General features: G+C 46.3%; 1 protein-coding gene across 1 annotated transcript in view; it reads left to right on the top strand.

Annotated features, from left to right (window-relative positions):
- RNF220 (ring finger protein 220) overlaps positions 1–14,623 on the top strand; it is a 144,651-nt gene that overhangs the window by 117,307 nt on the left and 12,721 nt on the right. The window contains 1 exon segment of the mRNA XM_073593979.1: positions 13,785–13,893. Coding sequence (XP_073450080.1) covers positions 13,785–13,893 — 109 coding nt within the window.

Genomic DNA, 14,623 nt, shown 5'->3' with positions numbered 1-14,623 from the left:
GACCTCACCAGTGACACTAATACAGTGATCAGTGATAATACTACACACCGTCGCTGTACTAATGACACTGGCTGGGAAGGGGTTAACATCTAGGGGCAATCAAGGGGTTAAATGTGTGCCTAACAATGTGTTTGTGGCTTTTTACTAAAGATCCCTTTTGTTACTTCTGTCAGGGAGAAGAAACAGATTGTACCCTGTGTACAGATCTCTGTGTTTTGTCAACACAGGGCTCTGGGCTGTGATTGGACACAGCCGATCAGCAGGTCCTGGGTGTGAATCATTGGACAGGACCTGCTGACTAAGTCCCAGTGTGTTCAATCACAGCGGGGGGGGAGGGGACGCGCCCTAAAACTGAAAGAGACCTGCCATGCACAGGTACCTGTGTGAGCCGCCTGTTCTCTGTATATGTACTGCGGAGGGTCGGCAAGAGGTTAAATAGAAATTTATTTTATAACCGGTCTCCAGGCATATATGGGCCATCCCCGCCCGCCTGCACAATTTTTTTTTTTTTTTTTCTACCTTATCTTGTGAGGCAAAGTACATTGACCTTAGTCTGCTGTCCCCGGGTTCAGGGGACCACTACATTAATCTAAAGTTGCCGTTGTGCCCGGTGAGGCCCGTAAAAGTCAGCTTGCTCTACTCTGCTGATCCCGAGAGGACCCCCAACGCTGGACAAACAATAGGAAACCTCCACAGAACACAGGCAGTTGTGTGGACACCTGAAGAAGGACCGCACCTCCTGTAAACACTAAATGCAACACTAAAAAAAGTAACATACAAAGTAAGAAAAAATAAATATTAAAGCGGAGGTTCACACAAAAATTGAACCTCTGTTTTTCGGAACCCTCCCCCCCCCTCCGGTGTCACATTTGGCACCTTTCAGGGGGGAGGGGGGGTGCAGATACCTGTCTGAGACAGGTATTTGCACCCACTTCCGGCATAGACTCCCAAGGGAGTCTACGCCCCCTCCCATCCCCACCGCGCTGTCTGCTGGGACACACACACACGGGTCCCAGAGACAGCGGGGAACAGTTAGGAAGCGCAGCGCGACTCGCGCATGCACAGTAGGGAACCAGAAAGTGAAGCCGCAGCGCTTCACTTCCTGATTCCCTTACAGAGAATGGCGGCGGCAACACCCGAGGGACGATTCAGTCTGGGGTGCCGACATCGCTGGACCCTGGGACAGGTGAGTGTCCTTATTTTAAAAGTCAGCAGCTACAGTATTTGTAGCTGCTGACTTTTAAATATTTTTTTTATCACGGTACTCCCTCTTTAATGTTTTTAGACAAATAAAAAACGGCAAAATAGCCAGAAGAAGGCGGCATTAATTACGGCGGATTAAGGTAAACAAAGGGCTATTAAGGGAATAAATAGTAGCAATTATTTAAATACAACTTGTCAGGTTCCTTGATGAATGAAACAAAATGGATTCAGAAGTAACAATGTTGCGTTGAAGCTCTCTTATCTCTGAACAATGTTTTTTAAACAATTTTACTTTGTATCTCTCTCTCTCTCAATCTAAACAATGTTATTTTTGTGTATCTCTCCCAAATCTGAACAAGGTTTATAAACCATGTTACTTTGTGTATCTCTCTATCTCCCATCAGATCAATGTTTATAACTAATGTTGCTTTGTATCTGACCATCTCTCATCCTAACAATGTTTATAAACCATGTTACTTTCCATCTCTCTCTATCTAATCAATGTTTATAAACTTTGTCAGGTGGTCATGGTTTTTTTGTAGGACACAAATTCTACAACTGCTTTATTTGCACATAAACACCCGGCTGTCATTTTGACAGTCAGAAATTGCTGGGGAGGGACAGCTGGACGGGGCGTGCTATATATATGTACTGTGTACTTCGATAAAGTTTTTTTTTTTTTTTTTTTTTTTGGTGTGTGCGGCCCATCCAACATTCACAGTCAGGTAAACTATAAATGCCGTGATTGGTCCACGTTGCGAGGCTTCAGGTATCGGCAGTGTTCTCACCAACTTGCAGAAAGACGTTCGCCTTCCATTTTGTCGGAGTTCCTCCTCCTCCGGGGGTTACGGGGCAGAATCTTAATTCACGGTGTCACCGTTCAATTTTTGCTTTTTGCCACCAAACTAGATTGCAGGCCAGGGGATGCGCTCGGGGTGACTCGCCCGGCAGGTCACCTCTCATTTGTTTTCCTCAATTTTGTGTTGTCATAAATTCATTCCAGCTGCTTGCGGTCGATGAGTTTATCTCCGTCAGGGCAGGGAGCTGGCTGCCCGGTATGATGTATGACACGCGGCGCCTGTGCCAACCTCTCCATGAATCACTCCAGCTGTTTGGTGTCAGCATGAAAGCAAACAGGACAGCAGCGTCCGGGAGAGTGCCGAGTGCTATAGGAAGAGACATGACGTACCAATGTTTATTTAATAATTCTCTAATATTTCCAGCCCTGCTTGTGGTTGGGACCTCTGGGGGGGGGGGGGGCGGCTGCTGCTGGGGAAGGTGGGTGGAACAGAAGACTCTAATCTGCTGGGGTGGCTCATCAATCACTGGGACAAGATCATTAATCAGGCGGAAGGGAAGAAAGAGGAGTTAGCGGGATTCAGTCACGGCGTGGTGGGATGAGCGCGGTGTTGGTGCACCATACAAAATTACTGATTATAATTGTATCTTTTGCTCTGCGGTGACTTGAGCAAATTGCGTTTTGTATGCTCCAGAGGCCCGCGCTTTATGGGTGGTCATGTGAAGAAAATCCATAGCTGTGGTCCAAGAGTCTCCAGAAATCATTCATTCTTACATTCTCGCTGCTGAATAATTTACAGTGGAAAATAGATTTTTTTTTTTTTTTACACCTCTGTCAGAGCTGGCCAATATCTCTTCCTGGCTGATGCAGAGCAGTAGCAGAGTGAGCACTTCTTTGTTACACAGTGATTATCCCCCGTTGTCCCTCCACCGATGGCCGCCATTAGCTTCTTCTTCAAGAGCCAGTCCACCCAACAGTTATTTTATTTATGGTCACCGACCCAGAAACTCAGCACAGGGATGGTGGGAACCCCTCATAATGGGTACAGCGGGTGTACAGACCCGGGAACTCAGCACAGGGATGGTGGGAACCCCTCATAATGGGCACAGCGGGTGTACAGACCCGGGAACTCAGCACAGGGATGGTGGGAACCCCTCATAATGGGCACAGCGGGTGTACAGACCCAGGAACTCAGTACAGGGATGGTGGGAACCCATCATAATGGGCACAGCGGGTGTACAGACCCGGGAACTCAGCACAGCGATGGTGGGAATGCCTCATAATGGGCACAGCGGGTGTACAGACCCAGGAACTCAGCACAGGGATGGTGAGAACCCCTCATAATGGGCACCACGGGTGTACAGACCCGGGAACTCAGCACAGGGATGGTGGGAACCCATCATAATGGGTACAGCGGGTGTACAGACCCGGGAACTCAGCACAGCGATGGTGGGAATGCCTCATAATGGGCACAGCGGGTGTACAGACCCGGGAACTCAGCACAGGGATGGTGGGAACCCCTCATAATGGGCACAGCGGGTGTACAGACCCGGGAACTCAGCACAGGGATGGTGGGAACCCCTCATAATGGGCACAGCGGGTGTACAGACCCGGGAACTCAGCACAGGGATGGTGGGAACCCCTCATAATGGGCACAGCGGGTGTGCAGACCCCAGGAACTCAGCACAGGGATGGTGGGAACCCCTCATAATGGGCACAGCGGGTGTGCAGACCCGGGAACTCAGCACAGGGATGGTGGGAACCCCTCATAATGGGCACAGCGGGTGTGCAGACCCCAGGAACTCAGCACAGGGATGGTGGGAACCCCTCATAATAGGCACAGCGGGTGTACAGACCCAGGAACTCAGCACAGGGATGGTGAGAACCCCTCATAATGGGCACAGCGGGTGTACAGATCCGGGAACTCAGCACAGGGATGGTGGGCACAGCGGGTCCCCAAGATTTAGAACGGGTGACTCATAGTAGATTGTCACCACAATCACTAATTTAACAGGTTAAATTTAATTTCAGTTTTTTGAATTTGCAGTTTTCGTAATGCATTGAACATCCATGTTGAGGTATTTCCTCTTATAGGATGACAACGCTCTGTCATGGTCCTCCAACTGTGCTCCTGTGTTGTCACCCTGTCACACGGGCTTCCAGTGGAGATTACACGTGGCCGTTTCAACACACATTACAGAGACATGGACCACTGTTGTCACCATCAGGAGAAATGCCGTGCAGCCATAGCTAGCCATTAGCGTGCCACAGCCGCAAAACAGCTACAGCGCGGCTCTGTTCTGGGAAGGGCGTCCTCCCAGAACAAGCCTCCCGCGTGCACACTGATTATCAGTGGCTCCTCACCAGCTCACATCAGTGAAGAAGAAAAGTTACTTATTTGCAAAATTGTATAACCGAAACTAAGAACATTTTTAAAGAAAATATATTCGGCCTTCTTTTGTTTGGCAACAAACAAATAACCCAGTGGTGATTAAATAGCAGCGAAAGAAAGCTGAAAGGGGTTAATAATCACCTGTTACAGGGAAAGTTGTCACCCATGGGGCACCAGCGATGTAGCCTCGTACACCCATGTGCGATGTCCTGTGAATGGCGCTCTCTCCTTCATGTGAGTGGCTGCCTTCGGAATCTGGAAGTATTGATGACAAGCTTTTTTTCGTCTGCACCAATCACAAATCCTGTTTTTTGAGTAGTGATGCTGAATGACTAAAGTAGCCTTTCTGGGCCCAAAATGTCAGATAAGAGAGGACTGCAATGTGGCGGGAGATAGAAGACCCACGTGTGAGAAGTGCCAGCTCCCCTCTCCCGGGTATAGGAAGGGATTGAATCCAGAGGCAGATCTGTGTACTCAGCTAATTGTACATCGCTAATTATCATCTCATGCTAATTTCTGGCAGCCAGATGAAGCGTGGCTGGAAGCCAAGGCCACGCACTGCCGCCTGTTGTCACAGGTGAGGAAACGATTCCCTGACAGCGCACCGGCATCTTTGTCTGATTCCAGAGAACGTGGCGGCCATATTGGTACAGCTCCTTGCCGGCAGTGCTGTGCCAGCTGCCAAAGTGTTTACTCTTCTAATTCAGTAATTACAGGTAATTTGGCTTTCTGCGGGACAGTCGGCAAAGCAGAGGAGATAGATTGACAGTAGAGCTGTGTGTATGGTGGGTGATTTGCTGCGTGTTTATGGAGACGTGTGTATAGTGAATGTATATGGGGGGGCATTCATTCATTCACAGATGGATCTTCCGGGGGACCAGGAAGTTCCGGTTTCATTTGACAGCCCAGATCAATGCTCTTGAAGATCTGGCCCAACCCAGAAGCACTGCACAGAGAAGAGGATTTTAAATCCCCCGACCCGTGGACTGGCTGCGGGAGCTCTGACAGCACCACCAGAGGTAAGTACAGCAGGGACCGGGGGAGGGGTGTACAGTGTTCATTTTTTTTTTTTCTGTAAAGATGAACTAACCTTTCAATGCTGTTAATGCATTAACCACATACCGACAACTTAGTAAATATACCGCGGGCGGCCGGTACAGTCTCTCTCTCCCTCTCTCTCCTCAGACTCGAGCCTTGGTCTGTCCTGACCTGGACAGCTTGGTGCAGATATACACCCCTCACTGCTCCCTTCACACACACTGACCCCCTGGGGCCACGGACCTCTAAGGCCCGGTTCACACCTATGCATTTTTTAGTGCGTTTTCAGTTTTGCAGAAACGCGCTACAGTCCATTTAACACGGTTTCCTATGAATGTAGTTCACATCTGTGCATTTTATGGAAAGGGCCAGGGTTTGTTTTTTTTTGTTTCAGTAGACTTCAATGGTTTAAAGATGTGTATTGAAAAATGCACCTGCAATATGCAAACTGCAACCTGCACAAGTGTGAATCGGGCCTCATTCTATCTCTCCTAAAAGGCCTGCCACACACCTGTGCCCATAGTGTGCTTCTTTCCTGGAAAACCTGGCCCAGGCCGCCATATTAAACAGGTGCATTTCCTCGCTTTGCCACACCAATAACTTTCACACAAACCTATCAACATACACTAATTGGGTTTTTTTTTTTTTTTTTTTTTTTTTTATACCAAAGACATGTAGCAGAATATATTTTTATTTTGTCCTAAATTTATGAAGACCTTTTGATTTGATTTTATAAGAGTATATATATATATATATATATATATATATATATATATATATATATATATATATATATATATATATATATATATATATATATATATATATAATTTTTTTTTTTTTTTTTTATAATAAAAAAAACACTGGTGATCAAATACCACCAAAAGAAAGCTCTATTTGTGTTAAAAAGAAAAAATAATACAGATGTCATTTGTGTACAGCGCTACATGACCGCGCAATTGCCAATTAAAGTAGCGCGGTGCTAAATAGCATAAACTAGTCATGAAGGGGGGTAAAACCCTCCATAAATCAGGCGGTGAAGGTTAAGAGAAATGCAGTGTTTGGAATCGGTGAAAGATCATAGAAAGGATTGGCTTATCTGTGGGTGGAGTTTTCCTTTGCGCCTTCAGGGTTACAATGTGGCGGTGTGCAGGCGGCTGTACCCCGATCTCTATATATAATGTATATAGTTCCTTGCAGGTCAGAGTAAACCTCGGGCTCCATCCTCGGCGGAGGTGTCGGCTAAGTGGCGTGCACATTTCACCTTTGCACCTCGTCTGAACAGCGGCCATGCGTGGGGTGTGCTGGAAGCCGCGCGCATTTTCCAGCAGATCACCTAGGCTGGATGTGGAGCGGCTTTGTATCTCTACCTAAAGTTCCAGCCTCCCGTGCCAAGCCTGTCAGCATCCTTCGCAGAGGTGGAGGAAGTTTGGGGGATGCCGGTAATTATTGGAATTAGAGGGGAGACGTTTTCTGCAGTGTTGAAAAGTCGAAGCTTTAGCCAAACTTAACACCAGAACCTCTATTCACATTCATTTACCGGGCGGGGAGAATAAGCGGGTCGGGAGGTGAACTCTGCCCTCTGTACTTTGCAGCAGGAACAGATCGCTCATTATAGGCCGGGTGTTCTGCTTATAGGAGTCCATCTGTGGAAGGAGTTTGTGTCTGCTTCTTATTGCTCTTCTTCCTTCTTTTTTTTTTTTTTTTCTGTAGTGGAGTGGTGCCCTCAGTGGTCAGATCACTCTCAGAATAAAGTTCATAAAATGTCCCCGAATTCTGCATGAAATTTGTCACTGGCATTCGCGTTCTTATTCAGATGCAATTTTTTTTTTTTTTCATTGAATTAAACACATAAAAGAAGTATAAAGTGGAAGAGCAATTCAGAGGCAAGGAGGTGAAGAAAAAAGGTAAACACTCCTTTTAGTGGAACAGTTCAGCGAGAATATGATTTACAATGTAAAGCAAAAAAAAAACATTTCCTGGACAAGATATTCTTGTCCAATCTTTCCCTTGATTGAATAGAGAAAAAGAAGAGATTGTACAAGGGCTACTCCAAAAATGCCCTTAATCTTCAAGGAAGATATGGACTATCACGGGTAACCAATTATACAGTAGAACATTTGATAAAAATAGAATTTATTATACAAAATACAAACATATCAATTACAACAAAAGCAGCAAAGTGGTTGTTGCAAACATACATAGTACAATAACATTAAAAAAGACAAATTGAAACCACCACAGATATGTAGAGGCACAGTAATGTGGGTATAGACGTGGACCTCAACAGTTTCGCGGCCAATACCGCTTCCATAAGGAGGCGTCAAACCAAAACATCTAAAAGACATATAATAACGAAATGACAGCAACACAAAAATCTACGGTGAATCTAAATTGTATTGAATTGGAGTATTAAACAAGGTACAGCAAAACTCACCAATAGGCCCATACGGCCTACAAACGGCATAAATTAACCCAATACGGGTGATCCTCCTGGGTTTTGTTGTAATTGATATGTTTGTATTTTGTATAATTTTTATCAAATGTTCTACTGTATAATTGGGTACCGTGATAGTCCATATCTTCCTTGAAAAATTAAGGGAATTTTTGGAGTAGCCCTTGTACAATCTCCTCTTCTCTTTAATTTACATCCTGTCATCAGAGTAGTTCAGTGTCGTCATAATCCCACTGTACTATGGGGATCAATCAGGAATTTTAAAATGTTTTTACATTGTTATTGCTTTTATAGTGATGATCACTGTAAAAGTAATAGCTTTAGATGTCATGAAGGAGTTTCCATTCATGAACCGCATGCTTTTGATTGTGATTGGCTAAGCTAATCACATGGTACAGGTAGCATGGTACCATGTGATTGCTGTGGGACAATCATAGAATATGGAAAGCCATTCATGACAGGTTGTTTACAGTGTTATCAAGTGTCCACTGTGATCAATCAGCAATCACATGATACCCGGTTACTGGTCCCAGTGGTCACAGGAGGGGTGTGCTTGTAAATTGCAGCAAGGTCAATCGTGTGTGTGTGTGTGTGTGTGTGTGTGTGTGTTTATTTTAATATATATAATATAATATGTGTGACTGAGTCTGCACGTGCCACCCCACCAGAGTGAATGTGCTGTGGCGGGGCAGCAAGTGGTTTAAGCACAGCTCAAGGCAAACAAAAATCGATCCCTTGCAGTGGGGCTGTGCCTGCAGAGTCAATTGCTTGTTTGTATCTATGGGAACAATAAAGGTAAATATACTTACCTGATCCTCCACTCCTCTCAGCAGCTTCTGCACACATCCCAGCGTTCTACTAGCACTCTAGGATCCTGACATCAAGACCAGAGCAGGGTCCATAGCCACAGTTCTTCATGTGGCCCCCCCACCCCCATCCTTGTGTGTGGCCGCCTCCCCCTCTCTGTCTTTCCCCCGTAACGACATAATGGCACTGACTCGGTTTAGTGAAGCTTTCCAGTTGCTGTCTCTCCGGGAGGGTGGTGGTGGTGGTGGTGGTGGTGGGTGTTGTGGAATCAGCGTGGCCTCTAGTGTTCCCGCCTGGTGTTTGTTAGGAACTTGTATGATCTCTGAAGTATTTTGTTTGGAAAGCACAATCCAGAGTCAATTAAGATTCTACTCTGCAAATTCAGAGATAATTTAATTAACAGAACGGCTAGGAAGAGTCCTTGGGGACGGCACCGAGATTGCTCAATTTAATTTTCAGCAGCAAAAAAAAATTGGGCTGTGGGTAAACTTATGACAAATGAGAGTCAGTTGGGGACGGATGGGGGGGGGGTTACTGGCGTTTATTGGGGTCACCCACATCGTCAGGCGCGCTCTCCTCGTTTAATCCGGGTGATTGGGGGCAAATGTCACAGAGCGAGCGTTCTGTAATTAATATATCGGGGCATATGTTGTCGTTAAATGGTAATTCTCACTACACATTATAGTGGTGTTTTAGGATCACAGAGTGCCAATATGTGTTCTGGGGACCCGAGTGCCAGGGCGTTATTGTTCTGGGACTTCTGAGTGTTGACATGTCCTCATTTTGGGGCCCTGAGGTCAGTGTGTCTTTGTTCTTGGACCCCTAAAAACAGCGGGGTTCATTTACTAAAGGCAAAAAAGACTCTGCACTTTGCAAAGAGCCTAGTGAATGTGGGGAAGCTTCACTTTGCAAAGAATACCCAATCACGTGCAAGGGGGGAAAAAACAGCATTTTTGCTTGCATGTGATTGGATGATGGAAGTAATCGGAGCTTCCCCTCATTTACTAAGCTCTGGAGCAACTGCACTTTCCAAAGTGCACAGTCTCTTTTGCCTTTAGTAAATCAACCCCTGTGGGGCCCCAAGCATCAGCGTGTCATTGTTCTAGGGCCTCCGAGCTTTAGAGTGTCGTCAATTTGGAGCCCCCCAAACAGTGTCATTGTTCTGGACCCCCAAGTGTCAGTGTGTCATTGTTCTGGGACCCCCAAGTGTCAGTGTGTCATTGTTCTGGGATCCCCCAAGTGTCAGTGTGTCATTGTTCTGGGATCCCCCAAGTGTCAGGGTGTCATTGTTCTGGGACCCCCAAGTGTCAGGGTGTCATTGTTCTGGGATCCCCCAAGTGTCAGTGTGTCATTGTTCTGGGACCCCCAAGTGTCAGTGTGTCATTGTTCTGGGACCCCCAAGTGTCAGGGTGTCATTGTTCTGGGACCCCCAAGTGTCAGTGTGTCATTGTTCTGGGATCCCCCAAGTGTCAGTGTGTCATTGTTCTGGGATCCCCCAAGTGTCAGTGTGTCATTGTTCTGGGATCCCCCAAGTGTCAGGGTGTCATTGTTCTGGGACCCCCAAGTGTCAGTGTGTCATTGTTCTGGGACCCCCAAGTGTCAGGGTGTCATTGTTCTGGGATCCCCCAAGTGTCAGTGTGTCATTGTTCTGGGACCCCCAAGTGTCAGGGTGTCATTGTTCTGGGACCCCCAAGTGTCAGGGTGTCATTGTTCTGGGATCCCCCAAGTGTCAGTGTGTCATTGTTCTGGAACCCCCAAGTGTCAGGGTGTCATTGTTCTGGGATCCCCCAAGTGTCAGTGTGTCATTGTTCTGGGACCCCCAAGTGTCAGGGTGTCATTGTTCTGGGGCCCCCGAGTGTCAGGGTGTCATTGTTCTGGGATCCCCCAAGTGTCAGTGTGTCATTGTTCTGGGATCCCCCAAGTGTCAGGGTGTCATTGTTCTGGACCCCCCGAGTGTCGGGGTGTCATTGTTCTGGACCCCCCGAGTGTCGGGGTGTCATTGTTCTGGGACCCCCGATTGTGAGTGTGTCTTTGTTGGGTGATATGATTCATGTTTTCCATACATAGTAAATCTTATGCTGGCCATACACTATACGAAAAATCAGCCGAAAAACGGTCATTTAGACCGTTCATTTTTCGGCCAGTTATTGGGCACAAAATCAATTTATCGTTGGGACATTTCTCAGCCGAAAAAACGAAGGACAAATTTGGAAATTTTCTGTCGAATGAGCGATAAATTGAAAGGTTAATGCATTTCCCATCCGAACTGTCTGCACTTAGGTATATGTAAAAAAAACGAACAAAAAATGCATTGATTTATGTCCACTGAACGATTTATCGGTCATTACATGGTGGCGCTATCCTTTGCGCTCTTGGCCGATTTTTCGTACAGTGTATTGGTGTCTCTTGGCAGTAGCAGGGTTAAGCAGCCTCCCTGCCATGTGTGACCAGTAAGACCAGCCTGTTCCCAGCAGGCCGTCTCCCCCAGTTTATCCTGTCTGTTCTAATAAGGGAAGACAGACTGGGGAGTTTAGCCTAGTTTGCAGACAGCGGGGGGTAAGTGGTAGAGAGCGTGTAAGCCGTTCCCTTGTCCCGGGGTCTCCGCAGAGCTTTTGATTAGCGGTAGATGAAGGCCCCTGATCTGAGGAATCCTCCCTCGCCCGGCTCCCTTCTCTTGTTAATAAATGTATATTTAACAATGTCTGGGAGCCTATGAAGTGATAATAACTAAATCAATACCTTTGCCATTGATTCGTCCCGGCTCCCCGCAGCGTGGCACAGCGAGTGATGCGCTAATTTTCCAGCTAACTAGCGCCCTGATCTGCAGTCCGGCTATTGATTGCTTTTGTATCAGACCGGCTCTAAACTTTATCCCCCCGCGTCTGTATAAATCATTCCGCACCATCTCAGTGCGCCTCTACAAAAGAAATGTACAGATTTCACTCGCCGAGAGAAAGACGCAGCTAATGTTCTGGAAATGGCTCTGTAAATATTTCCATCCCTTTGTGTTTTCTCCACACCGCTCTCCACTAGTCTTCATGTCTGTGGTGGAGGCCAATAGATGATCTTTCTGCTGATTGTGCCCAACATTCACGTTTGTTATGCCTTTTATTTTATTTTTTTGTACAAACCTTAAAATGAAACGCAATAAACCAGAACCAGGTGAGAGACTTCAGCTATGCCTCTGTGATACGTGCAGCAAGGTGAGCCTAGAAAACGCAGTAAGCTCTTCAAGAATGTTTGTTTTTTTTATTAAGGAATGTGACTTCTGGGGCGCTTCACCTCACTTCTATCAAACCCCCCCCCCCCCAAGCAGGTTCAGGTTTTTTTTTTTTTTTTTTTTTTTTTTTTTTCATCTTTTATTTATTTTTTTGCTTTTCAACTGTTTCCTGTACGGTGAAACGTCAGCAGAAAAACACCCCCTTTCTTCTTCCCCCGTATTTTTTTTTTTTTTTTCGTTTGTATTAAAGTATAAAGCTTTTTTTTTTTTTTTTTTTGGATGGAGTGGAGATGGATTAGATTCCCTGTCAGGTTTTTATTGCTGCCTGTGCCCCTGTCCCCTCTGTGCATGATCCAGTGCAGTAGGTGGTCCACAATCGGTTAAAGCCAATCGTTGTATGTTTTGGCATCCTGGGTTCAGCCATTACCATCTTTCTGTATTGCAGAATGTCCCTTGCTGAGACTTGTAGTTCTACACCGGCTGCAGTCATAGTGTTCCATGCAGAGAGCTGCATGTGACGGTGTATATATATATATATAGATATCTTTGTCTGGTTCTCTGTATAATGTCGCTGACTCTTTGTGATATGATTTTTGTTTCATTAAACAGGTGGCATGCAGATGTGGTCGGTGTACCTCTAAACCACGTGCCTTCTCATATTCACACAATTCTGGGGTTTATGGTCCTTGCGATGTGTCTCGACACCAGTCCAGTTTTATTGGGGTGCTGGGGGGGGCTCATACTTAAAGCAGAGCTCCACCCAAAAGGGGAGGCTTCCCTTGTCTGCCAACTATGACACCTTTTTTGGGAAGGGGGGTGGAGGGGGACGGGTACCTGGTTTTGACAGGTACCCACTCCAACTTCCAGCTGAGTTCGCCACGGCCTCCATCCTATTCACAGCGCGCTTTGCGCAGTGGGGAACCGGCTTTGGAGCCGCAAGACTTCACTGCCAGTTTCCCTTAGTGGAGATGGCGGCGGCAGGTGAGAACACCGCTGGATTCCTGGACAGGTAAGTGTTCTAATATTAAAAGTCAGCAGCTACAGGATTTGTACAGGATTTGTAGCTGCTAACTTTTTTATTTTATTTTTTTTTTTCTGAAGAAGCCTGGATCTGTGATTTATTTATTTATTTGTTTTATAGTGGACTTCCCACTAAAAAAAAAAAAAAAAAAAAAAAAACAAAAATGTAAAAGTCAGCAGCTACAAATACTGCAGCTGCTGACTTTTAATAATCGGACACTTACCTGTCCCAGGGTCCAGCGATGCGGGGGATCGAAGCCCCGCTCGTCTCCCCCACCGCTCGGCGGCGCCGGCATTTTAACCCACTGCACATGCGCGCTATATGACTGGCCGCACAATCATCTGGAACCTGTCGCGTGTCTCAGATGATTGCCAAGAGGGAGGGGTGATCTCCCTTCCTGCGCTGAGGGAAGTGACGTCAGGAGCCCAGGTGCTGAAGGAGGCAGATTACGAGGGACCCCCTAGCAACAGCACTCTGTGATATGTGGGAAATGTGCCTTGTTGTAATATAACATTTAGGCAGACTCTGTCTTTAAGAAATGGAACGATAACATTTTGTAGACGTGCAGATTTCAGTGCTTTACTTACACACTAGTTTGCAAAATTGCTAAATGTAGACTGCTGTTCATGGTAATCCAGACAGCAGGACGGGGACACGCTCTGGAATTAAATGCAATATGTGCAGTAAATTCTCTGGTTTCTTTCTGCACACACAACCCCCATTACCTGTTATATTATTTGGGATTCTATGTTGCTTCAGTTCCCTGTATTGTGTATTTTACTTGTGTATCCTTCCTTTTTATATTAATGGATTTTTATACAAAATGCTTTTGTCTCTCTCTTATCCCAGGATCACAGAAGAGTCAACGGTGACAACGTTTGAAGCATTAAAGGCACGTATCCGGGAGTTGGAAAGACAGCTCTCCCGAGGGGACCGCTACAAATGCCTCATTTGCATGGTGAGTGGCATATCCTTGCTGGCAATCAATGCAGTCATGTCTTGATAGGTGGTGGACGTGTGGTGCAGATACAGCCATGTCAGCGGGATTCGCCAAATCCTGGTGCATTTTCGGCTTTGTCTGGTCAGCAGTTCTTGGGGACAGGATGTCAGAAGTCAGTAGCCGTGACCTTTACTCTGCACTCCAGGCCTGACCTTTAAAGGAGACACAGGGTGACAATGAGACACAATTATTGTAGAGGACTAGAGATGAGTTTGTACGGCTTCCAAAATTATCTCTATTCATTGACTAAATATAGGCATGTCTCCATATTAAGGGCTTGGGGCGTCATCAGCATCCCACCCCTTTGTTTACATCTGCTGCTGACTAGTGAAGAACCTGGTTGATTGGACTGAAGAGCTTTCTGATGTTCGGATAGAGACAAGTTCAGAAGAGACCCAAGCTCCTCTCTATTGAGGACGTGTATGAGGAACCTGTGACTAAAAAGGCAAGCAGAGGACCATTAGGGCTGTGAAAGGGGGAGGGGGCGTACACGCAGTACAGCTATTCTAGGCCCAATCGGATGAGCAAGGGTGTCCCAGATGCGGCTTAGAAGCAGGATAAACCCCCATGTAGATGGGGTTTAGGAGTGCTAGTTCTGTTCGCACCCTACTGATGACATATGAGAAGGAGCAAGATCAGGAGAACTGAAGTCAGAGCCTCCTATAGGGGTTCAGTCAGTACTGTCATA

This window comes from Aquarana catesbeiana, linkage group LG07, assembly GCF_042186555.1.
Source record: "Aquarana catesbeiana isolate 2022-GZ linkage group LG07, ASM4218655v1, whole genome shotgun sequence".
Classification (NCBI taxonomy): Eukaryota; Metazoa; Chordata; class Amphibia; order Anura; family Ranidae; genus Aquarana; species Aquarana catesbeiana.
The sequence above is the reverse complement of the archived record's forward strand: the minus strand, read 5'-3'. Positions and strand labels throughout refer to the sequence as shown.